This window comes from Arabidopsis lyrata, assembly GCF_000004255.2.
Source record: "Arabidopsis lyrata subsp. lyrata unplaced genomic scaffold ARALYscaffold_8, whole genome shotgun sequence".
NCBI lineage: Eukaryota > Viridiplantae > Streptophyta > Magnoliopsida > Brassicales > Brassicaceae > Arabidopsis > Arabidopsis lyrata.
In genome coordinates, this window is record NW_003302548.1 from 1,361,767 (window position 1) to 1,386,281 (window position 24,515).

The following is a 24,515-nucleotide window of genomic DNA, read 5'->3' on the forward strand; positions in this document are numbered from 1 at the left end:
ACATTTCAATTCGTTGTATAAAGACTTTGCAAATGAGCATAGGAATGTGTATTTGGGATTATGTACGGATGGTTTTAATCCATTCGGAAAGTCTGGACGCAAATACTCACTATGGCCGGTAATCTTAACACCCTATAATCTTCCTCCATCTCTATGTATGAAACGAGAATTTTTGTTCCTAAGCATTCTTGTTCCTGGACCTGAACATCCTAGGCGATCACTTGATGTATTCTTACAACCGTTGATTCATGAGTTACAAATGTTGTGGTCCGAGGGTGTAGTTACATATGATGTTTCTCTAAGGAACAATTTCGTGATGCGTGCTGTTCTGATGTGGACGATTAGTGATTTTCCAGCATATGGAATGTTATCTGGGTGGACAACGCATGGAAGGCTATCATGTCCCTTCTGTCAGGATACTACAGATGCATTTCAGCTTAAGCATGGAAAAAAATCTTGTTGGTTTGATTGTCATCGACGGTTCTTACCAAAGAATCATCCATATAGGCGAAGTAGGAATGTGTTCAGAAAAAACAAAATGGTGAGTGATGACTCGCCTCCGATGTTATCAGAACAAGATATACTGACACAATTCAGAGATTTTGGTGTTTTTAAGACAACCGATGTTGGCGGTAATGGACATGATCCTATATATGGGTATGGTCTTAACCATAACTGGCACAAAAAAAGTATCTTCTGGGATTTACCGTATTGGAAGGATCATTTGCTAAGGCATAACCTAGATGTGATGCATATTGAGAAGAACTTTTTTGACAATATCATAAATACAATCTTGGATGTGCTAGGCAAGACAAAGGACAATCTAAAATCGAGATTGGACCTTCCTGATATATGTGAGCGTCCTGAGCTATATGTTATGGACAATGGAAAAGGTCCAATTCCAATCTTCAGATTAGATGCAAAGGGAAAGAAAGCGCTATTTGATTGGATAATCAATAGTGTTAAATTTCCTGATGGTTATGCATCTAATCTCTCGCGTTGCGTAGATATTAACAACGGCAAATTTTCTGGAATGAAGAGTCATGATTGCCATGTTTTTATGCAACGTTTGCTTCCTTTCGCATTGGCTGAACTTTTACCCAAAAATGTTCATCAAGCAATAGCCGGTATGTACTGTTAACTTAACTATTATTTTACTTAGATATATATATATTATGAAAACATATTTACAGGTTTACTAATAAATATATAAAATTACTGCAGGGATAAGTACATTTTTCAGAGACCTTTGCTCAAGATCCCTCACAGCCGATGGCATAGCTCTCCTAGATAAGAACATTCCTTTGATCTTATGCAATTTAGAAAAAATATTTCCACCATCTTTTTTTGATGTTATGGAACATCTTCCGGTTCATCTTCCTCGAGAAGTAGCGCTAGGTGGACCTGTTCAGTATAGGTGGATGTATCCATTCGAAAGGTTCATGTTCCATCTTAAAAAGAAAGTGAAAAATCTGAGCAAGGTCGAGGGTTCTATTGTGGCGCAGAGTATAAATGAAGAGACTTCATATTTTTCTTCGTACTACTTCGCACCTAATGTTCAAACAAAAGCTAGAAAACCAGGCCGCTATGATGATGGCGGTAAGAAACCTTCTTACCACACCGATATCCCAAAAATATTTACAGAAGTTGGGCGGTTTAGCGGAAAACAACAGTCAGTTTGGTTGACAGATGAAGAATACAAACATGTGCATAACTATATACTTCGTAATTGCGAAGAAGTATTACCATATGAGAGGTATTTTAATTCTCTCTATATATTTATTTTGAGTAGATTTTTTTGATTAATTTGATGGGTAACTTTTTCAGAAAATTTGTCCAAAATATCAAGAGCTCATATCCACAGAAAAGTGATAACGAAATAGAGATCATGAAAGAAGAAGAATTTCCGAAGTGGCTAAAATACTATGTGAGTTGAAAACCTCTTTGTTTTTTTAATTGGATTGTACTAAGTTGCTAAACTGTTAATTCATATTTGTAGGTTAAATCAGCGTCTTCTTTGGGTGAGCCAGTTCCAACGTGGCTTCGAGAGTTAGTAGGAGGACCACTTTCTGAGACGATTTCATCGCCAATATATTGTACTCGTGGATATGTATTTAAGAGAAGGACTGCCTCAAAAAATAGACAGACCGTCAACCATGGAGTTGTTGTGCGTACGATGGATGAAGAATACTATGGTGTGATAGAAGACATTTTAGAGGTCGAATATCCTGGACTCATAAAATGTGTGCTTTTCAAGTGTCAGTGGTATGATCCTACAAGGGAACGTGGTGTTCGACTTACCAAATTTGGCGTTACGGAGATTAACTCGTCGAAAAAGCTGAATAAGTATGATCCATTTGTTCTTGCATCCCAAGTCGATCAAGTGTGCTATATTCCATATCCTAGAGTTAAACGCATCCACGATCCGTGGATCACAGCTACACAAATTAATCCAAGAGGAAGAGTAGATGGAGTGAAGGACCACGATCCGATGCAACAAAACTCTGTAGACTCTATTAGTGTGGTTGAACACTCTCTTGAAAACACTATATTGGTTGATGTTGAAAATCTCCATCTTGATGATGTTAGTGTAGGTGGTGATGACAATGCAGATGAATTTGACGATTCTGACAATTCAAGTAGGTCAAGCGACTCATCAGATTCAGATGATCATGAGTAGAACTATTGTTTTTTTTTTTTTGTGAGCTCTTTGTTCCTTCTACGATTTGCTTGTCTTTTTTGGTTCATTCAGATACATTTTCTGTTTAGTCACTTTCTTCTCCCCTTGTGTTTCAGTTCACTGATTTTGCGATTTCGTTTTGAGTTTTTGAGTTCATTGCTCTCGATTTCATCTAAATTATCTTCTGTAAGTACAATCTCAAGTTTACTATTTTAATGACTAACAAGTTGTTGTTGAGATTGTGTTTTGCAGGTTAATCAAAGATTGTTTCAGGTATTGGAGTAATCTACGATTTTGGAAATTCTGTTTATGATTCAAAAGGTCGACATTTTGAATTAAGTAGCAGAGAGTTTAAGGTTTGATTTAGTCACTAGAACAATCTTCTATGGAGTTCACAAGAACCATAGAGTAGAGATTGTTTGATTACTCAGAAGTGGTTTTCTTATGAACTAGCTGGTTCTTTATTGACAATGGTTTGTTCTGAGTGGTTTTATCTCAGGTATCCTGGTTAAAGAGGTTAAAAGTATCAATGAAGAGTTTTGCAAAGCACAAGTTTGTGTGTTGCAGGTTTTAACCTTGGAGTTTGTGTGTTGCAGGTTTGTGTGTTACTACAAAAGAACGCAACTTTGTTTCGAAATTTCGATCCTTGGAGTTTCAAGATTGTTTTTTTTTTTTTTTTGGTTTCATCCTTTGGGTCCATAGCGTTGACAGGTCCTGCTTCGTTTGGCTGTAGATTACAAATCTGATTGCTTTAGGGTTTTGTCTTTTTGCCGATTTTGGGGATGGTTGATCTTTCAATTGAATCCTCAATCTGATTGCTGACATTAGAATGTTCATTCCAGTTTTGTCTTAATTCCCATCTAGTTGGTGAAAGGGTTTAGATTTTGCTTGAAATTTATGCTTCAGATGCGTTGAAGTTGTACTGTTTATAATTCTGTGTTGTACTCGGATTCAAAGTTGTTGCCTTTACATGTCATATATCTGTTTTGGCTATTTCATGCCTCACCATTGAATCCTTCGTTTCAGGCCAATCAACCATTTACGAGAGCTATCTTTCAGGCCTGAGTTCACTTAAAGGGTCCCTGCTTGGTTTGCTTATGAGACTGACTATTGTTTGTGGAGTTGAATAATATCTGCAAATGTCAAGTCTTCTTAATGTACTGCCACATATCCTTTATATCAATGTGTTGCAGTATTACTAATCTAGCTTCTAGGATTTATTCATGTCTATCATTCCTCTGACTAGTGGTAGTTCCAGTCCTCAAATTTATCAGACTGTTCAGGGAGAACGTTTATTTTTAGAAAATAATGCAAAAATGACCCCTTTCTTTGGCTCTCCCTCTCAATTTTCATTTTTGATTCTCATTTGCAGATATATCACTGTAGCTCTCTTGGATACTCAGGACTCTCTAGTAGGTGATTTCTCATCTTCGATTCAAACAAGCGAGAAGTAGTGAAAAAGTCCATTAATAGCTCAAATGCTATTTGCAGGTATGAGTATAAACATTGCAATGGGTTGTACGTTTCAGCATGGGAGAGCAAAAAGCTTAAGTCAGGAAAACGCTAACAACACTAAAAAACCGAATCGTGAGTTTGATATACTACAATCTTGCAGATTAATACTAGTGGTAGTTCCAGTCCTCAAATTTATCTAATTCTCTGGTCGTGGTTGATTTTTATCGCACTGCTGCAAAAATGACCCCTTTCTTTGGCTCTCCCTCTCAATTTTCATTTTTGATTCTCATTTGCAGATATATCACTGTAGCTCCTGTTATCTTCCTTAAGCATAATGTGAGTATTTGATTTCTCATCTTCGATTCAAACAAGCGAGAAGTAGTGAAAAAGTCCATTAATAGCTCAAATGCTATTTGCAGGTGGTAGATGAATATGATGAACAATCTGAAGTCGCAGAAAGGCTCCGTATCAAGGTAATCCCTCTTTAGAATTTTGGTCGCTAACAACACTAAAAAACCGAATCGTGAGTTTGATATACTACAATCTTGCAGATTAATAAGTCCGAGATAGAGCATGGTTAAAAGTGTTCTGAGGGGCTGCTCACATGAAGTCTTTCAAGCTTGAATCAAGGTGGAGAATGTTGAAGTATGATCCAACCTTGAGACTCATTTAGCATGTTGGAGAGAGCTAAGTCAGAACGTTTTGAAAGAAGATTAAGAAGAAGCTACTGGTGGAAAGAGAGGGTCTCAAGTCATAGAATAAAGAGTCACGTGAGTGGAGGTGAGAAGAAACGACACGATGCCGTTTTAGCTCTCTAAGAGAGACTCGAAGCTTCTTCTTCACATACAGTACCAGACGAGAAGATTCAAGATTCTGATTCTCAATTTTCTGGGTTTCTTGGTGAGAGTTAGAGAGAGAGAGAAGTGAGAGAGAGTAATTCTCAGGTCCTTCTTGTTCTTTATCTTCTTATTCTTCGTCTTCTTAGATAGAGAGAGTTAGTGTGAGGGATCTCCATTGAAGAGCACCATTGTAACCTCTTGAAACATTGGATAGTGGATTCGGCTTGTGAGGAGCAATACCTCACCGAGACGTACCTCAAAGTTGCGGTTTGCAACAGAGGGAACTCGTAAATCTCTTGTGTCCTTAGTTTATGTTTTATCACGTAATCGCAATAATCGAAGAAAGCAAATCAGTGTGAAATTGAGTCTGATTTCCAACAGTGATGTTGGTTATTCAAAATCTTGGTTTTGGTTATTCATAATTGTTGTTATTAACTTGATTAAACAAGAACAGAGGTATTGTTTATGAACAAAGGTTTGTTCTTTCATTGAATCTGTCGGCTTTATGTGAAAAGTGTTGTTTATGAAGATTTTTTCAAATTCGATTTGGGGTTTCTCAGTTTGTTGTGATTTTTTGATTGATTGTGGTCTTGAGAGTTTCTTAATTTTATATCATAATTAAGAATTTTCTTTTGAATGATTTGAAGGTTTCTCTTGAGGATTGTACCTTGAACAATGAAGAAGCTTTCACTTTCTAGGAATGCTCTCTGCTCAAAGTGTAACGGTTAGTACATTCGTTCACTCGATGTCATTCTTTTAATACGTTTTTCGGTGTAGCTTTGAATTAGCTGAAGCTTGAACTTTATTTTGATGGCCTAAACTGGTGGTTCTATGAGCAACATGCCACACTTTGAACCTTATACATGATTCTTCAGTTTTTAAATTTGACAATTAAGTCGTAGATTTGGATTTTGCTCTATAATGGTATTGGTTGGTTTGTTCTGTTTTCATCTATCTAATGATACTTACATTGTGGACTGCTGGATTCAGCCAAAGCTACTTACTTGATTTGAATCTAGAATGAAATTAGGATTAGCTTCTGATTGTAAACTATGTTTGTTAGTGGTATTGCAGTGTTCTCTCTCTTTTGATCTAATCTTTAGCTCGTTCTTGAATTCTATAATGGTTTTAGGATTGAAAAAGTTGTGTGTATGGAGATAATTGCCTCTAAAATGTCTTATTCTCTAAATTGCCGCTTATTATTTTTACAGAAATTTAGAAATTGCCGCTGTTTTTTTAGAAAATTTGTTTAGAGAATATATCCCATTAATTTCGGTTGGTTTTACCACAACTATTAATACCCATAACCTCTTATGTTAACCCTAATTTTTATTTAGCGATCCCCACTCCACAAGTTCTTTACTACTCTTCACGTCTCACCACCGTAACTCTTCTTTTCTACAGGTAATTTTATTACTTTTTTGATCATAAAACTGGCTTTGTTGATGAATTTTCTTGTTAATTTCGAACTTTGTAACTGAGTTTCTTTATCTATTTCATGAACTCATGTAGACATGGGGACTTGGGATGACTATATGGCTTATAGACGAAGGATGGACCAAAACCTATTGGGCTCGAGTTCTCAACAGATGAGTGACTCCCCTACAGATGCTGGAGAACCGTCTAGAGTACCTGAGACGCCTACAAATGGACAAAGCTCAACGGATCCAGCAGATTTATTGACTCTGGACCAATTGCTTCGATCTGCAGGCCGTGCAAGCCTAAAAAAACTTGATCCGAGAAGAATGAATGGTGATGGATGGTAAATTCCACTTAAACTTCTGTTTTAATTCTGTAACTTTATTCTCTGAGTTTTTGTTCTCTTAGTAAGATTAGAGAAAAAATGTGGTCCGTGAATGACTTGAATGAGTTGTCATGATAGATTAGTTTATGTTGAATTAGAAGTCAACGAAACCTAACATGCCTTTTTTTTTTTCTTAATCTAAGATAGTAGATTCATTACAGCCGAGTTTGATTATTCTATGTGCAAACACTATGTCTAAGCCACTTAATTAGTTACAAAGTTTACACTATGTCTAAGCCACATAAACAGAGCTATTAGAACAAGCGTATCATTGATTTATATTTATGATCATTAGCGTTGATTTCCTGTTTATATAACTACTCTTATATTTATTAACATACAAGGTTTGAATACACCAAGGGGATTACTAAGGCTGTGAAAAAAATTGTGGAGAGCGATTTCAAAGAAGTGGCTCCTAATTGGTCAACACTCTCAAGCGATACCAAGTTACGTTGGTTCAAAGCATTTGCGGTATGTTTTTTCTATATTTGTTTTGTCAAAGTCTTTATAATTAGTGTTACTATTTAGACATTGTTATCTATTTGATTTTCATTCTTTTTATTTGATCTTGTAGCAAAAGTATAATTGGCGTTATGAGATAACAACACTTGTTCAACATGAGTTTGAGACTTTGTGTGCATCTCGTTTGCTGGGATATGTCCATGAATGGAAAAAGGCATGGAAGCAAGACAAGGGGAAGCCCCAATGGATGTTAAACTCTGTTTGGATTGGTCTTATTGCTTTCTGGGAAAACGAGAAAAGCATCAAGAGAAGCAAAACCAACTCCAAAAATAAGAAGAGCGATCGTGGTGGCTTAGGGATAGCTAAGCACACATGTGGGTCAATGCCATATGTCCGGAGAAGAGAAGAGATGGTAATTTGTTTTATTTTTTGCATTCGATATAGTTTCTATCAAATTCAGTCCAAGTTTTCTATAATGACATATTTGTGTGTTTCAAAACTGTTTAGCGTGATAAGGTGACAGGAGAGCTCCCAGATATGGTTACTTTTATGGAAGCAACCCATAAGAGAAAGTCTGATGGTGTATTTGTGTGCAAAAAAGCTGAGTTGATCGCCAAAAAATGTCGAAACATGGAGCACCAAATTCTTAGTCAAAGAGACAATGATGATGGTGACACTTTGGACACTAACCATCTTACACAAGAAGAAATTGATGCCATTTACCAAGGGGTAAAATGCTGAAACTTCTATTATTTTTTTAATTATACTTCATGTGTTTTTTTTTTAACCATACTTTATGTTTTTAATACTTTTTTCTTATGTGAATTGTAACATGCAATTTTGAAATTCCAGGAAGTTCAAGTGAAGAAAGGCAAGAAATTTGGCTATGGTTCAATTCCGGAAGCTGATCCTAGTGTTGATGCATCTCCAAATTATGAAGAAATGTATCTTGAGACTCAAGAAAAGCTCCAGAAATCGGACCAAGTGATTGAGGGAATGCTGCTGAAGTTTAAAGATGTTGATTTTTGGATTACTATGATGCAGAACAAGTTTCCAAATGAAGTTCCACCTTCCATGATAACAACAATGAACACCAATGGTGGTCTTTGAATTCAATTAGTAATTTGGTTTCATTAAGACTTTAAGCATTTAGGATTGTTTTTCAATATTATGTTTGGATGTTTAAGTGTTTTGAGATTTTAAAATGTTTACTTATTATGATATTTATTTTTATTATTTATTTTTATTTTTATTTATTTCTTAATTTTATAATATTTTTATTAAAAATTACCTAAATAATATATTCCAACAAAAAGTTGATAAATGGTTCATGAGACATTTTGTTGGAAACTTAGTAGAATATATCAACATATTTTCAACGATTAATTTCTGATAAAATTCCAACAATTAAATCATTAGAAGTTTTTCACAAATTTACAAGAAAAATAGCAATAAATTTTCAACAATTAAATTATCAATAAATTTCTATGAAGTTCCAACAAATAAGGCGTCGGAAATTTCTCACACGTTTCCAAGAAAACATTTCAACAAAGTTGCAACAAATATGTTATTAGTAGTTTCCCATAAACAAACTTTCAGAATTATTGAATATTTGTGACAAATTATCAATGACATTCCAACAAAATATATGTTGGAACAATTCGTTAGAAACTTCACGGTAAATTCCAACAAATATCCAACAAAAAAATTATCAGAACTATCCAACAAATTGGTCATAGAATTACTCGATGGAAACGTTTCCAATAAATTCGTGACAAATGTAGATTTCCAACGATCATATTCCAACAAATATATGTTCTATTGAAAATTTATTGGAAACATATAATTCCTACAAATTAACAACATAGATGGATGTTGGAATTTAGCTTTTTTCTTGTAGTGAGTCCACTATGTAGCACCTCGGTGCATTCCTACCGGGGCCGACCGGATAGCCAATAGGATTTATAAAAAAAAGAATAATAATAAAAAAATATTGTTTTATATTGTAGTGAGATATTGATTTTTCTTACACAAACATACAAAAAAATAAAGACACATTCTTGTGCAGAAAAAACGAGATGTAAATGTTTGTGAAGGAATCGCCCTAGCCAAATACAAATGAAATCACAATAACCTCGACTTTTCCTTGAACCAAAGGTACCAAGTGTCCACTACAAAAAAAAGCTCACATTGATAGCACTGTTTTATAGCACGATTTTCGAAATTGCTATCGAAAATAAAGTTGTAATTTGGTTTTGATATTATAGCAGTGCATAAACGCTAAGATATAGTTTTAGTAAGCGGGAAACCTTTTTCACTTACTCCGCCAATTACTTAGCCAATTTTTCACTTTTTCGAGCTCTTTTCTTATTTTCTCTTTTTTCTTTTGTTCTATCTCTTTTCATTTCAACACTTGCTCGAAAACCCTCAAGCTTAACAATTCTGCCCTAAAATCTCTTATACACACTAACTCCATCATCTAGCCACAAATTAAACCCTCAAGCTTAACACTTCTGCCCTAAATTCATAGCCGCTAGCTGTGTAACTTACCGTTGGCCCTAATTTCATATCTATTTTCCGGATAGAACTCCGATTGAAGGCATGTGTATCTTACTCAATTGAGAGACGTCTCTCTGTTTTGTTGACTTGGCCCAATCTTTCTTCTTCGTCTCTTTGCAAAACGATTAAACCCAAATATAATTAACTAATATGGCCCCAACAAATTCTCGAGAGATCCAAAGCTATAATACAAATACTCGGTATGACCAAAAGATACTAACCCATTAATCATTCAAAAAATTTAATGTCATATTCTAAACACATTTTATCACTTCATGAATACCATGTGAAGAAAATGTTATTTAAATACCGATATACTGATGAAAATAATTCATAATCAACTGTTTTCATTAAAAGAACAAGTTTCGTCTATAAAACATAGAAATTTGTTTTTATTCAATTTGACCGTAAACTAAAAGTTATGGGTTCTTCTAATTTTAAGAAAACACTGCACCAAAGAGAGAAAAAAGGGCGGTCAAAAAAACAAATTTAGAAATCAATGCTATAATTAAGGTATAATAAACTAATCATTCTTTTATTCGAAACGTATTGAAACTAATTTTGAAATTTAACAATCAACGATTTTACTTTTTTGTTTCAATCTAAAAATAACAATTGGGCTTCTAATATAAAACCAAACTCGGTGCTCCACGAGAATAGTTGTCCTCTTCTCAAACATATCTCAACTTATTGTTTGAATATAAAAAGAGATATCAAAAAGAAGAGAAGACCAAAAACAAAACCAAAAATCTCTAACAAAAATGGCTTCCAAAGCTATCTTCTTCTCTTTCTTTGTTGTTTCCGCCGTGTGTTTGTCTTCTCTCGCCGGTTTCGCCGCCGCTGATGCTGATGACTTCGATCGTTTCCAGATTCAGGGATCAGTTTACTGTGACACTTGCCGTGTCCAATTCGTTACCCGTCTCAGCAAATTCCTCGAAGGTAGATCTGTATTAATATACATGTATGCATGGCTTTTTTTACCACATGCAAATGTTGCATTGAAAAGAAAATTGATCTAGAACACTTTACGTTTAATAAAAAAATATCATGTCACTTTATAGTTTTGATTTGGCCATGCATATATATATATATGCGTACGCACACTTCTTGCATGTTAGAGGATGCATGCAATGTCGTAAAATAGCTATATCAGTGTCTAAATTCGAATAATTTGATGCAATGTTTTTAGACTACATTTTTCAAATTTCTCGTACATCAGTTTCTAAAATTTACGTTAGACATGAAGCGAGTCTAACCTTAACATATTCAAATCTCCAAAATATATCCTTTTCGCTTAGATCAATATTATTTGTATTTTTTTTGCTTTAAGCGGAGATAGATCTTTTACCCAAACTAATTCTTTTGGTCTGTAGAAATTCGAATATTTTGCCATTTAAAACATTTACCGTGGTCAAAAGAAAACGATGAAAATTTCAGAGAGTAAAATTCGATCCGTGATCTTGATCCATTTTACATCCACTCGAACAAACTATTTATAGTCGAACTATTTATTATTATTATTTTTACAATTGTTGTGTGTGTTTGTGAAGGTGCGAAAGTGAAGTTGGAGTGCAGGAGCAGAACAAACGGAACCGTAACATTGACCAAAGAAGCTGTTACCGACAAAACAGGAAGCTACAAGATGGAAGTAACTGGTGACCACGAGGAAGAAGTTTGCGAGCTTGTTTTGGTCCAATCACCAGACAGTGGTTGCAGTGACGTCAGCAAAGAGGCTTACTTACGTAACGCCGCTAAGATCAGTTTAACGGCGAATGACGGAATCGTCTCTCACGAGACACGTATCGTTAACCCTCTCGGTTTCATGGTTCAGACTCCATTGGCTGATTGTCCTGCTGCTTTCAAGGAGCTTGGTATTGTCCCTGACGTCACATTCTAAGCGAAAGAAAGAGAAAAAAAAAACATATATGACATGAGAGATTTTCTATTTGCTTAATTTTATCAAGTTTATTATCATTATAATGAATTAATATCATCATTAATTAATTTTCGCGTTTTGGTTTTGTTTATTTTGATGTGTGAGTAATATATATTTTGTTGTTCGATAGTAAAAAGAATGTAATTTAATTACATACGGTTGAGGAAATTATTTATTATTAGTTTATAAAAAAAAATAACCAAATTTAGAAGGAAAAAAAGTTTGTCTAAAACATAAGTAATTTGGTTGTGAATGTGATCAATCAAGTTGTTTATTTTACTACAAAATGATATCATCATTAATTTATCGCCTTTTGTTAATTTTTATATGAGTGATACATGGTTATGGTATAGTAAAGTAATTAGGGTGAGGTTATTATCAATTAATTACAAATTAACATTAGTAATAGAAGTTTATTTTTCCTTGGATATGTATAGTGGTTTGTATTAGTGTTGTTATATATTGCGTTTATTCACATTCATCAAACTCACATAATGTATCATTCTATATAGTTCATCTGTATATATTAATGTTGGTACAGTTTGGTTTAACTATGTATAGTCTGGTTTAGGCTTTGGTTTAGTTAAGTAATTTGTATATAAATACTCTGATTGTAATCATATTCTAATTAATGAGAATGAGAGTCAAAACACTAATAATGCATATTGCTGAAAAAAAGAAAAAAAGAAATTTAATGTAGAAAATTGGATTTTAGATTTGAAACCTTGTGAAGATCTAAAAAATAGGGAAGGGTAAATTAGACTCCTAGTCCTAGTTTAAGCTTTTCGATATAATTCTTTCACTTTTGTTTCTAAAACCCTTTGTCTGTTTTTCATGGTATGTTTATTGTTGTTATATTGGTAATGGTTTTCATTTGTCATAACGATTTTTCGAACGTAAACATGTTATATGGGCCTAAATCCGGCTTAACATGTTCGTTCCGATAATTTACTTTTTATCCCGGTCCCTCGTTTCTTGTTTTTTTTGGTTTGCCACTTTCTTACAGCTCCGAAGAACTCCAAATTTGTACATTTTCAATGTTTATTTCTTCGATTACAGTAGCATTTTATTAAATTGTAACATTAATAAAAAATTATATAATTAACTTTTCAATGTAGTAGTATAAATTTATAAGTCTTAAAATCTCATTTTATCTTTTTTTTTTTTATCAATCAGTCAATAGATTAAAAATGTTTTCACAAATTTATAATGGAGGGGATAAACTAAAAACAAGAATACGATCCACCTACTTTAATATGAATTTTTTTTTTTTAAATGACATTGTGCGTAAGGAATTTAATAACAAAATAATTTCATAAGTATGATCCCAGGTGAAACATATGGACCCATGTCCCACGTGAGTGGACTATTTTTATCTTTTGGTTATATAGTGGATGATTATATATTGATGTTGTAGACTAAAAGCATATAGAAATAAATAGATATATTTTTTTTTTTTGTCAAAATAGATATTACCCCCACTCAAGATCTTCTCTTACATATCTTGTCCAATTTATATAAAGCTTCAAGGTTCTATACTTCTAGTCATCGGATTCTGGTTTTCCGATCACCGGAATCTGACCAGCTGTCACCGTCGGCCAACTTTTTCCCGACAAATTAAGGTGTATATACCTCCATGTTTTAGCATATATATTTTTACGTGGTCCGAATATTTGTGTCTTTTAATTATTATGTCCTTGTCTAACTAATGTCCTTATATGTTTAATCTTTTTTTAAAAAAATATTTTCAATCTTTATTTTAATAACTATAATTTTCATGCTTTTTAGACATTTTCGGCTTCTTGATTATTCCATTGATGTGCTCATACTTATATAACACAACTTAACAAGGGATATATATTTTTTTTTTGGATATTCTTGTCACTTAACCTCTAAAGCATTTGAATGTTTTTTTCTTTTTTTTTAGCATTTGGATGTTTATATTTACTAAACTTTCAAATGTAACGTTGTTGTTTAGAGTTTTGTCTTGTTTCTTGGCTATCATATTGATAACTTTTTAAGTTCTGTTAAATTAAGTTTGGAGTGTAAAATACATTTACGGGGATGAATTTAAAAATTCAATTAGTGAGGTAAATGTTTTGATCATGTATAACTTTTGCAAACTCAAACAAAAACTATTTTAAAAAAAAGTAATCATATACATAAAAGTTGGTCAACTCTCTCCATATGAGTGACACATCATCACCCAAGAAAATGACATGTGTCATTCTACATTATTTAAATTAAAAATCAGCAAAATTAATTGAGAGAAAATCAAAAGTCTCATATTATATGCAATAGCATAAAATCTAAAATTGTTACTTAAATAACTCTTTAATTTTTGCTTTCTTTTTCTTCTTTTCATACGAAAACTCTTGAGATCAAAATATCTTATATTCTTGTTGTGTGTATTCATGATAATGAACAAATACTAGAATCTTAGATATAAAAATAATCAGATTATAAATGAAAATGTAAAAATTGATATTTAGAATCAAAAACAAATCTAACAATAAAAATTTTAAGTACATAAGATGAGTCTAATTTTATTAAGTATACAATAACAAACAGAAAAATAAACATAAATTAGCAACAAAAACAATTAACATATTTTTATCTTAACAATTTTCAAAACAAACCCACGCGTAGCATGGGAATTCATCTAGTAGATATAAATAGTTTGTGATTGTTTATAGGATTTTTCCCTAACTTTAATGATCCTCAAAACAATTCCACCAAAAATAAATGATCCTCAAATAGTCATGCTACGTACCTTTTTAGATCCCGGGCTTTTACATAATTACATATATTATATATTCTTTTATTTTCTTCCTTTTTTTTGGTGCGGCCATGGAAACTCGTAGGTCAAATAGTGGAGATGATCTTGATTTTGTGCGTCGTCCACTTTAGACTAAAATATGTTTAAATAATTATCCATTTTGACAAAAACAAATATGCTTATTATAGGCGACATCTTTATAAGAAACCTAATCAAGTTATCTGGAATTTACGTATGATATACCTATGATTATCTCCGAGGTTGCTTAGATATTTCGTCGATTTATTGTTGTTGCTGCTACGATGGCGATGAAATGACAATGACGAAAACGACGTTATAAGCTACATTATTGTGATTATTACAAGAATGATTTAAATATTAGGTATCTATATAGTTTATGTACTAGACTATATTAATTCAACAACAACCACTAAGACAAGCAAGTTGATGAACTAATCAACGAGTCATAATAAGAAAGAACTTCTAAATACCAGCGTAATACAAATGATTGATTTGCATTGCTATTTGCTAGTGGTACAATAAATAGCTTAAAAAATATGTTTTTATGCGTTATGAAAAGCTCGAGCTAGATAGTAATATTACGATAGTATGAGTCATTTTAAAATTAATCAGTTGGAAAAATCATTATTAAAATTTACAGCATAATAATGTGTAGAAAGGTCCATCCATGAGAAAAAAATATAAAAATATATGAATAAAATAGTTAAAATCAAATTAATAAAAAGTTATTAAGAAATTATAGAAAATATGCATAAATGGAAAGAAAGCACCTTCTCGTGTGTCCAACAATGACAGGTCACCTCAATCCCACTCAATAAAATATATTCTCTTAAATTTCTTTCAGTTTGTAAAATAATAATACTTTGTGTAAAATTTTTAATGTTAATATAATTTGAAAAAAAAAAGAAGAAGAAAAAACTAATCATATAAATATGGTCCTTGCTCAATGATAGGCTGGGCAACTGTTTCAAATTATAAAGATAGCCAAGTTAGTTATTTAAAAATAATAAGAGATCAATATCGTTTGGAGCTTAAAAATATCTAGGTTTCATCATTATAAGTTTTAATGGTACCCACAAAAGACTGAAAGGTTCATTTGTATCAATCAGACATATTTATAATTTAATTTGTACACTAGACTTTCTAGACAGATGTTTAAATCCTACTTTAAAACAGACAATTTGCCAATATTATGGTACTATGTGGTTGAATAATCTGCCTTTAATTTGGCCCTATTCGAATTCAGATAGTACATGTGTTTACATATTTCAAACAAATATATAAAATTCTACTAGAAAGTAGTTAATCTAAACTTTTTTTTTTTGGTGGTGTTAAAAAAAAAAACTTAAATTTTTGTTCTCTATCAAAGGTAAATTTGAAAAATATTTTATCATTTTTGTTCTATTTTTGGAAATAAACTCACTATACTATTACTATTTTTTTCCTGGATCAGCTAATAGATCAATAAACTAATAATTGTATAGATAAATAAAATGTTATAGTCAAACGTTATTAATTTATAGAAATTTTATTTTACTTTTTATATGATTACATATAGATCTAATTATATAAAATTAGACATGTTTCGTTAGATTTCAACGCATGAAGAAATTTTAATTAACTATATTACAATACATGTTAATTTTTGATTAAATTTTGACACTTGATAAAGTTAGGTGCGTTTCAATAGAATCCATAACAAAAAAGGTCTAGTTAACTAGATTACGGCATTTATTAATTAACTGATTAAATGTTTTACATATGTCAATATTTAAATTTCAAAATTTTCAATCTTTAAATAAATTAAACAAATTTCCAGTTTTGAATTATGGTTTTATTGCATTTAATTTGAATATTGGCATATGTTTACTTTATAATTATATACCTATATATATAGGTCCACCTAGATAATTATGTCGGAATTTGAAATTAACCAATCAAACTAAAATAAGAATTTTGATATATTCGCATGATATGAATGAAACCTAGTGAATATTTTCTTCTTTTAAAATATAAAACCTATATTTATCTACTTATTCTCTTCTCTTTTTTGGCCAATATCTATCCATATATTCCCTAATAGTTTTTTTTCAAGATCTCTCTTTCTCTTACTTCTAACCCCAACAATAATTTCATTTTCCTTTCCTTTCCTCATCTACACAAAACTTTCTCTTACCATGTCCTCTCACAATCCACCAGATCAACCTTCCTCTTCTAACTCCGGTCGCCACAAGCTACAACCGCTTCTACCGCAAGTTAGCCGCTACGAATCGCAGAAAAGCCGCGATTGGAACACGTTCTTACAATACCTCAAAACCCTAAACCCACCCGTAACAACCTCTCGATTCGAGCACACACACGTCCTAAGCTTCCTCAACTATTTAGACCAATTCGGTAAAACCAAAGTCCATAATCAAGCTTGTGTTTTCTTTGGACAACCCGATCCACCGTCGCCTTGCACTTGTCCTCTCAAGCAAGCTTGGGGAAGCTTAGATGCTTTGATCGGACGGTTAAGAGCTGCTTACGAAGAACATGGTGGTGGATCATCCCATAGTAACCCGTTCGGAAACGGGTGGATTCGGATTCATTTGAGGGAAGTGAGAGAGTCTCAAGCTAAGGCTCGTGGAATCCCGTATAGGAAGAAAAGGAAACGGAAGAAGAACAGAAACGACGTCGTTGTAAAGAGAGATATTTCAAAGTCTTCGAGTCACAATCATAATCGTTAGTCCACTTGTATCTCGATCATATATATATTTTCCAATATAAGGTAATCAATTTCCTTGATTCACATTATTAGATTTCACTCAATCATTAGACTTCAATCCAATAAGAAAACAAAAATTAAGAAATTTACTTGGACCAGTTGTTTTAAAAAAAAACTAATGGTGACTGAGGTAAATTCATGAAAAAAAAATCTCATATGAGAAATTATGTTGCTCATCTGGTAATAGTACTTTTCACAGCTAGGATTATTAAGATTATTTTATTTTATCCCCTACCTTTTAATATAAATTTGAAGGCTTACTCGTGTGTGAAACTGTGAATTGTAAATGAGAAAGAAAAAGTTGTGTGGCTATAGCTTTTTAACCTAATCCCAAACCACTAAATTAAGTCTTATATTTTATGTGTGTATAGAGAGCTTAACTTTTTACTTACTCAGAAATAAAGCGTAATTATCCGCGTGTTTCTTAATTGGGCCATGTATTTTATAATATATATAGATCTAAGGTCTGGTATACTTGTAGCTTTACGTTGGGTCTAATGGCTAAGTTTTTTTTTCCTAATTTGAAGTTTTATGATAATACTGACTAATCTATTTTTGTTGTCATCTTAAATCAAAGGAAAAAGATAACTACATAATATTATCACTAATATTAAATCTCAATACTAATCTAGGATGGCTTGATTAATTAATGAGGATTCGTTAGATAACGCAAATATGTACAGTAATAAAAAAAATCTTCTTACTTGATATAACGTTTAAAGACCATCAGATACATTAGGTTAGCTGTTCTTGACTTAGAACATCCAAGATGAACTTTTTGAAAACTTAGATCCTAAATAGGATTTTTTTTCACCATGGTAGAAGTTTTGGTCATGTTTCTGGGAGTAGTATTGCGTTAGTTATCAGTTTTCTTATGTTTTTGTAATTTTTTTTTTTCTTGGAAGATATATATATCAAGAGAGTATTAAGAGGACAAAAAAGGGGACACACTCTCCAATTTTTTGGACACAGTTTTGAAGCCATCATGCCCGGTTAAATAGTTTTACTTTGAGTCCATTTCTAAACTCTTTATAAATGTATTGATATATAAGCCAAATATAAATGTCGTAAGAGCTTGTAGTCTTTATATATCATACATTAAGTAAAAAAAAAATCTATAGATCGAAAACCGGTAAAAAAAAAAGACAAATAGAGAAGATATAAGAGTGTTTAAATATTCCGTCGCAAACGAACACATTTGGTTTGCGGGAATAGTTTTAAATCTATAAGAACTCAAATACTAAATTGCAAGCAAAAGTCTTTGCCGAAACCAACTTAATTTATAACCGCTATTGAGTGAAAACGTAAATGTCTCCTTGTTTCGAATCAAAATCGTCACAGATCTGAGAATGTGGGATTGTGATTGAGATTTTGGCTCTTTTGCCAGTCAAGTGTCAATCTCAATGTTTTTAAATGAGATTAAAATTTGGAGTTGAAAAAAAATTGTTTTTATTTTTATTTTTTTATAAACCCTATCGGCTGATACGGTCAGCCTCGGTAGAAACACACCGAAGTGTTTCAGAGTAGACTTCTCCCCAAAGGGCCACCACACTGTCTGTCCCGAGTTTGGAATGATTTCCGACTAATGCCATGAGTAGTCAAATCACCTGTTACTGGACTACTATGTAATTAAACTGTTTGGCCCAATTCCCAGATTTTCCACCCATATATAGTTTTTGTTTCCAGCATGGATCGAATCTTGGTTAATTCCTTCAAATATTTCCCCAATTTTTAACTACCACTGAACTACAGCTGTGTGGGCAAGCTTGTTTTCAAACTATAGGTGTTAAAAAGTAATATTTACCGGAATCACATTTTGGTTTAACTTTTTATCTCGTTATGAACTACCAGCCTCAACGTAAAAACTAAACTAAAAGAGTGATACTATAGCTTGGGCTTAAAATGGATCTATAAATTTTAGGCTCATTTGGCCTGTTTATTTTTCTTTTTGTCAACTTTTTTCTTTTCTTTCAACATCTGTCAACTATTTGTTTCTTATAATACACTATAGATGTGTGATTTAAAAGTGTGGAACGTGTGAACCAACGTGGAACAATTATTTGCCCCTAGTTTTACCACAGTCCATGTCATATAATCTGCCAAACTTAACCGCAAAATGTTCTTTATATATAGTTTTGTATACAACTATATATTATACAATTGATTGTCACAAAAATAAATTATGTAGAAAATTTTATATATATAACTATACATCAGATGCTACACTGTTTGATTTCTTAGCCAGGCTGTTTTAATTTACGTATTTTGTTTTTTATATGCATGAATGTATATCACAATTTACTTAAACCAAATATTTTATTCGAATGTGTAATTATGTCATATAGAATATTTACATTATTTTTCTTGTTATGCTTTCACAATTTCATAAATATAATGTTTCTTTCAGTCGGCCTTATTCTACTGATATTTCTCATCTTTTTGTCGACCTATAGATATTTCTCATATATATACTAAAACTTGCCACTTCATTAATATTTAAGACAACAACCACAGCGCTCGGTAGAACAGCAAAATTGTAAAAGACTAAACAAACACTAATGAAAACGTCTCAAAAACAGCATGTATGCGGTTCGACATTAGTACAAACTATCAATGCTCCATTACCTTTAGTATGGTCAATCCTACGTCGTTTTGATAACCCAAAAACATATAAACAGTTCGTGAAAAAGTGCGAGCTACGCTCGGGAGATGGAGGAGAAGGCTCTGTCCGTGAAGTCACGGTGGTTTCCGATTTTCCGGCGAGTTTCAGCCTAGAAAGATTAGATGAACTTGACGATGAGTCTCATGTGATGGTGATCAGCATTATTGGTGGTGATCATCGTTTGGTTAATTACCGGTCAAAGACGATGGTGTTTGTGGCGACGGAGGAGGAGAAGACGGTGGTGGAGGAGAGTTATGTGGTGGATGTGCCGGAAGGAAATACTGATGAGGAAACGACGTTGTTTGCTAATACTATCGTTAAGTGTAATCTTAGGTCATTGGCTAAGTTATCGGAGAAGATGGTGGAGCTCACGTAAAGTTGTAAAAGACGTGTGACTGTAATAATAGTTAGTATTAATATTAAGATTTTAAAACTCTTATTTTACGAGGTTTTAGATAGCAACTAACAAAATATGCTTATTCGACGGGGCAAAATATAGGTTGTATAATTATGTATTTATATGGTGGGCAAATAAACCGAATCGAATGTACCGAAATCGAAACCGAAGCAAAAAAAACCAAACCAAATCGAACAGAAAATTTGAAAATAATCGAATGATTAAATTCAATAACCGAAAGAACTGTAACCGAATGGGTACCGAACCGACATATTTCGGGTAACTGAAATACCCGAAATACAATTATATTTTTGAAAGTACTAGTTATTTATAGACCAAATAATCAAAAATACTAGTTATTTATAGACCAAATAATAAAAAAATACTTAAAAATATATAAAAATAGTAAAAATATTCAAAAATACCAAAAAATAACTGAAATATCCGAAAATACAAAAAAATAACCGAAATATCCGAAAATATCCAAAGCAAAATAACTAAATGGATACTAAATTTGTAGAACCGAAAGAACCGAAACCGAATGGATACGAACCGATAACCGAGCAGATAACCGAACGTCCAGGACTAGTCTTGTGAAATAAAAAATAGTAGTTAATTTTTTTTTCTTAAATTATCATTAATATATGTTTTCCCAAAAGTATATATAATTCTAGTTTAAATCCATTTCTAAACCCTCCTTTCTAAAATGTATTGATGTAAGCCAAATTTTGAAATCACTCATAACTTAAAATCATTTTTTCTTTTGATTAAAACTCTTGTTGTAAAGACTGTGAGTACTAACTAATGTGTCCAACCAAATATATGTGACAGCGGATTAAGCGATGCGGGACAAGCGGATTAAAGGGTGCGGTGCAGTTTAAGTATAGTTCATGCGGGAGAAACGCATCATGCAGATTAACTGTGGATAGTAAAAAATAAGTGGTGTGGAACAATGTTTAAATGGTGTATATTACAAGTGCGGTACAACTACAATAATTATTAAACTTTGACTAATTATTTTTAGCACTTTAAATTTTGAAAGCATTTTTTTTTGAATTGAAATAGATAATCTGATAACATTTATTTGTATAATTTTTTCAGAATTTTTCAGTTAAAAAAAAATAGTTAAACAAAAGAAACCGCACTTCAAAAATCTAAACACACCATATTTTGGTCTGTTCCTACAGCCACATGGGAAACACCATTTTCTTCTTATAAGTTAGACCGCCACAATAATATTAATTTTTTTATTTTTATAATCAACAACAGCAAATAACCAAATAATTATGTTGAATGGAAGATGTAAGTGCGGTTGTTAGAGTCCCACATCGGAAAGAAATAAAATACTTGGGCAATATATATAGTATGAGGCAAACTTCCTCTCTTGAGCTAGCTTTTGGGTGTTGAGTTAGGCCCATTACTAATATGGTATCAGAGCAAAGGTTTAACTTTCTTGAAAGTGGGCTACCATCCGTGGATGTCCAGTCCTGAGCGTGAGGAGGGTGTGTTAGAGTCCCACATCGGAAAAAAATAAAATCCTTGGGCAATATATATAGTATGAGGCAAACCTCCTCCCTTAAACTAGCTTTTGGGTGTTGAGTTAGGCCCATTACTAATAGCGGTTTTACAAGATCCGCCCCGAAACGTGTTCTCCATTCACGGCCTTAAGATACTCTAATTCGTTATGCGTGTCTTACCTTTTCATTTGAAATTTAATGCGAAATAGCGTTTTTTAGCATGTGCAAGTGAAGAAATCAACCATATATAATTCACCTTGAAAAAAACAAAAAAAATTTAATGGTCCAATTTGTTTTTGTCGACTAGAGTGGTAATTAATGTAATTAAGCCTTGGTCTCCAACAACTCGTTTTTAAAGAGGCATAATAATTTAAATTCTGTTATGTTGTGAACTGTGTCATCTCATTAATAGAATAAGGGATATATATACAATGATAATAGCAGGATACATAGAATAAGGTAAAATCCTAATGGGCCATGGGCCGGTTATGGAGTCCATCCATATGGTTTATAACACTCCCCCTTGGAAGACATAACCGTGCCCGATACTAAACCGGGATCTCTATAATGCGCTGGGGAATGTTGCCTCATTAAAACCTTATCATGAAAACCCAGTGGGACAAAACCATGGTGAAGGAAAAAGAGTACAACACGCATTACTCCCCCTGATTTGAGCATCACTGTAGATCCTTAAGTCCGCGCATCCCGATCTGATGAATGAGCTTCCGGAACGTTGAAGTCGGCAATGATTTGGTGAATAGGTCGGCTGAATTCTCACTTGACCGGATCTGTTGAACTTTGACCTGACCGTCCTTCTGTAATTCATGAGTGAAGATGAACTTAGGCAGAATATGCTTCGTTCGATCCCCTTTGATATAGCCATCCTTTAGTTAAGCAATACAGGCTGCGTTGTCTTCAAATATGATGGTCTTTGATGATGTAGTAGTAGTAGTAGTAGTAGTAGTAGTATTAGTAGTAATAGTAGTAGTAGCTGCGCCTTGAGGAAGGCTGCCTACGTACCCTTGGAAGGGATCAAGCCACACGTAGTTCCTATTCATTGACCATGCCATAATCTGATCTTATGAATAACCTGCATCAGCAAATCAAACTAAACCAAAGCAAACTGGATCTTCTTTGGTTAGATCAGTATAGAATAAACCCAAGTAAACAACGCAGGAAGAATAAACTTTAAAATTTAATCAAACCTTCCTTTAAACCTTTCTAGTGCCTTTGGGTTGATCATGAACTAAATTTAGACAGGAGACTCACGGCAAAAATGTTTGGTCTAGTGTGTCTAGCAAAATTCATTAGAACTCCTATGGCACTGAAGTATGGCATTTCCGGACTGAGTGGATCACTATCCAATCTGAGGCTTCTCACCACCATTGGGCCTGGTCAATGGGCGGGCCTGGTCCTTATTAAATTTCCTTGAGTACTCTTTCAGTGTATGCCATTTGATGCACAAGGATTCCATTATTCACGTACTCAGGTTGTAATCCCAAACAGAACTTAATTATTGCCTAGGTCTTTCATTTGAGATTCTTTCTTTAGATATACTCAACTGTTTGGGCGATTACCCAGAGGTTTAAATCATTCATATACACTTCTATGATTACAAATCCTTTGTTTGCAAACTTCTTGATAAAAATACATGGACTGATCGGATCGTTTTTATAGCCTTCTCTGATGAGATATTCACTTAACCGGTTATACCACATATGTCCGCTTTGTTTCAGTCCATATAAGGATTTGTCCAGCCTTATGCAGTGCTGTTCTCGAGAATCTTTCTTATCTTTGAGCTCAATACCCTCTGGTAATCTCATATATTATCCAGTGGACTTATATAAATATGCAGACATTACATCTATTAGCCGCAAATCTTTCTCTTTTATATAGCCAGACTTAGCAAAGATTTAAATGTCTTAGCATCCACCACAGGGGAGAATATCTCCTCTATTTCTGGTCTTTGTGTGAATCCTTGTGCGACAAGCCGTGTCTGACATATTACGCTTTCACTATGTTTATTTCACACAATCACAAAGACTCATTTGTCCCACTGGCTTTACATTGAATGGTGTCCTTTGTATTGGACCAAACACATTCTTCTTCTTAATGATTCTTAGCTCCACGTTTTATGGTCTTGTACCATTTTAATCAATCAGGTCTTTGAGTGCACTCTAGTATAGACGTGGGCTCCTGATCCTCATTCATTTCAGTTGCTACCTTGTACGCAAATATTTTATCATTGATGTCGACATCTTTTCGGTTCCATTGTATTCTAGACATGATATAGTTTATAGAGATCTCTTTACACCTTCAGGACCTTGAGGTTTGGCGTCCCAAACCTCATTGATTGGTACCTTAGGGTTATGTCTATTAGCCGGCCATGTCTATGGTTTCTTGAACCTTCTCGGTTTCCCTTGCACCTTTCTTTGATTTCCGAGGGTTCTTGTCTTTGGAACCTTTTGGGTCTACCACATTTCTTACGTGTTGTAGCCTCTGTAGCAACTTGATTGTGTTCCTTGTGAACATCAATACGTACTGGTGCATTACAAGCTGGTATGTACGATTTTGTTACTCTCTTTGGGTCATTATAGGAATCTTGGCAACTGTTTTAGCTAGCTTTTGCAGATATATAGT

The 24,515-nt window shown here is 33.2% G+C and overlaps 5 protein-coding genes and 1 long non-coding RNA gene across 7 annotated transcripts; all 6 read left to right on the forward strand.

Moving 5' to 3' along the window:
- The first annotated feature begins 1,730 nt into the window (after positions 1 to 1,730).
- Positions 1,731 to 2,680, forward strand: LOC110230009. Its single transcript, XM_021031523.1, has 2 exons — positions 1,731 to 1,927; positions 2,000 to 2,680. Exons 1-2 carry the CDS (start codon positions 1,811 to 1,813, stop codon positions 2,678 to 2,680), a joined length of 798 nt encoding a protein of 265 aa, XP_020887182.1. The 5' UTR covers positions 1,731 to 1,810.
- Positions 2,681 to 5,382: 2,702 nt separating this feature from the next.
- LOC9299520 lies at positions 5,383 to 6,548 on the forward strand. 2 transcript variants are annotated; one of them, XR_002331433.1, is made up of 3 exons: positions 5,383 to 5,449; positions 5,622 to 5,698; positions 6,487 to 6,548. It is a non-coding gene; the product is annotated as an uncharacterized LOC9299520 (long non-coding RNA). The 2 variants fall into 2 exon arrangements; XR_002331432.1 differs by having other exon boundaries at positions 5,383 to 5,430.
- A 7-nt stretch (positions 6,549 to 6,555) lies between these two features.
- On the forward strand, positions 6,556 to 8,446 carry LOC110227752. The gene is made up of 5 exons (XM_021023236.1): positions 6,556 to 6,736; positions 7,123 to 7,249; positions 7,353 to 7,652; positions 7,748 to 7,969; positions 8,093 to 8,446. Exons 1-5 carry the CDS (start codon positions 6,564 to 6,566, stop codon positions 8,348 to 8,350), a joined length of 1,080 nt encoding a protein of 359 aa, XP_020878895.1. The 5' UTR covers positions 6,556 to 6,563; the 3' UTR covers positions 8,351 to 8,446.
- A 2,000-nt stretch (positions 8,447 to 10,446) lies between these two features.
- Positions 10,447 to 11,826, forward strand: LOC9299521 (pollen-specific protein-like At4g18596). The gene is made up of 2 exons (XM_002863399.2): positions 10,447 to 10,738; positions 11,350 to 11,826. Exons 1-2 carry the CDS (start codon positions 10,561 to 10,563, stop codon positions 11,694 to 11,696), a joined length of 525 nt encoding a protein of 174 aa, XP_002863445.1. The 5' UTR covers positions 10,447 to 10,560; the 3' UTR covers positions 11,697 to 11,826.
- Positions 11,827 to 16,451: 4,625 nt separating this feature from the next.
- LOC9299522 (protein LIGHT-DEPENDENT SHORT HYPOCOTYLS 9) lies at positions 16,452 to 17,343 on the forward strand. The gene has a single exon (XM_002863400.2). It carries the CDS (start codon positions 16,713 to 16,715, stop codon positions 17,259 to 17,261), a length of 549 nt encoding a protein of 182 aa, XP_002863446.1. The 5' UTR covers positions 16,452 to 16,712; the 3' UTR covers positions 17,262 to 17,343.
- A 92-nt stretch (positions 17,344 to 17,435) lies between these two features.
- LOC9299523 (abscisic acid receptor PYL12) lies at positions 17,436 to 20,398 on the forward strand. Its single transcript, XM_021022135.1, has one exon. The coding sequence runs from the start codon at positions 19,858 to 19,860 to the stop codon at positions 20,335 to 20,337; it is 480 nt and encodes a 159-aa protein (XP_020877794.1). The 5' UTR covers positions 17,436 to 19,857; the 3' UTR covers positions 20,338 to 20,398.
- The last annotated feature ends 4,117 nt before the right edge of the window (positions 20,399 to 24,515 follow it).

What these genes read in the sequence shown, in the direction of transcription:
- LOC9299523 (XM_021022135.1), top strand. Translation starts at nt 19,858, where the DNA reads ATGAAAACGTCTCAAAAACAGCATGTATGCGGTTCGACATTAGTACAA.
- LOC110230009 (XM_021031523.1), top strand. Translation starts at nt 1,811, where the DNA reads ATGGGTAACTTTTTCAGAAAATTTGTCCAAAATATCAAGAGCTCATAT. An exon ending in CGAAGTGGCTAAAATACTAT is followed by an intron (nt 1,928 to 1,999) that starts GTGAGTTGAAAA and finishes TCATATTTGTAG; the next exon opens with GTTAAATCAGCGTCTTCTTT.
- LOC9299521 (XM_002863399.2), top strand. Translation starts at nt 10,561, where the DNA reads ATGGCTTCCAAAGCTATCTTCTTCTCTTTCTTTGTTGTTTCCGCCGTG. An exon ending in TCTCAGCAAATTCCTCGAAG is followed by an intron (nt 10,739 to 11,349) that starts GTAGATCTGTAT and finishes GTGTTTGTGAAG; the next exon opens with GTGCGAAAGTGAAGTTGGAG.
- LOC110227752 (XM_021023236.1), top strand. Translation starts at nt 6,564, where the DNA reads ATGAGTGACTCCCCTACAGATGCTGGAGAACCGTCTAGAGTACCTGAG. An exon ending in AGAATGAATGGTGATGGATG is followed by an intron (nt 6,737 to 7,122) that starts GTAAATTCCACT and finishes TTAACATACAAG; the next exon opens with GTTTGAATACACCAAGGGGA. An exon ending in TCCGGAGAAGAGAAGAGATG is followed by an intron (nt 7,653 to 7,747) that starts GTAATTTGTTTT and finishes AAAACTGTTTAG; the next exon opens with CGTGATAAGGTGACAGGAGA.
- LOC9299522 (XM_002863400.2), top strand. Translation starts at nt 16,713, where the DNA reads ATGTCCTCTCACAATCCACCAGATCAACCTTCCTCTTCTAACTCCGGT.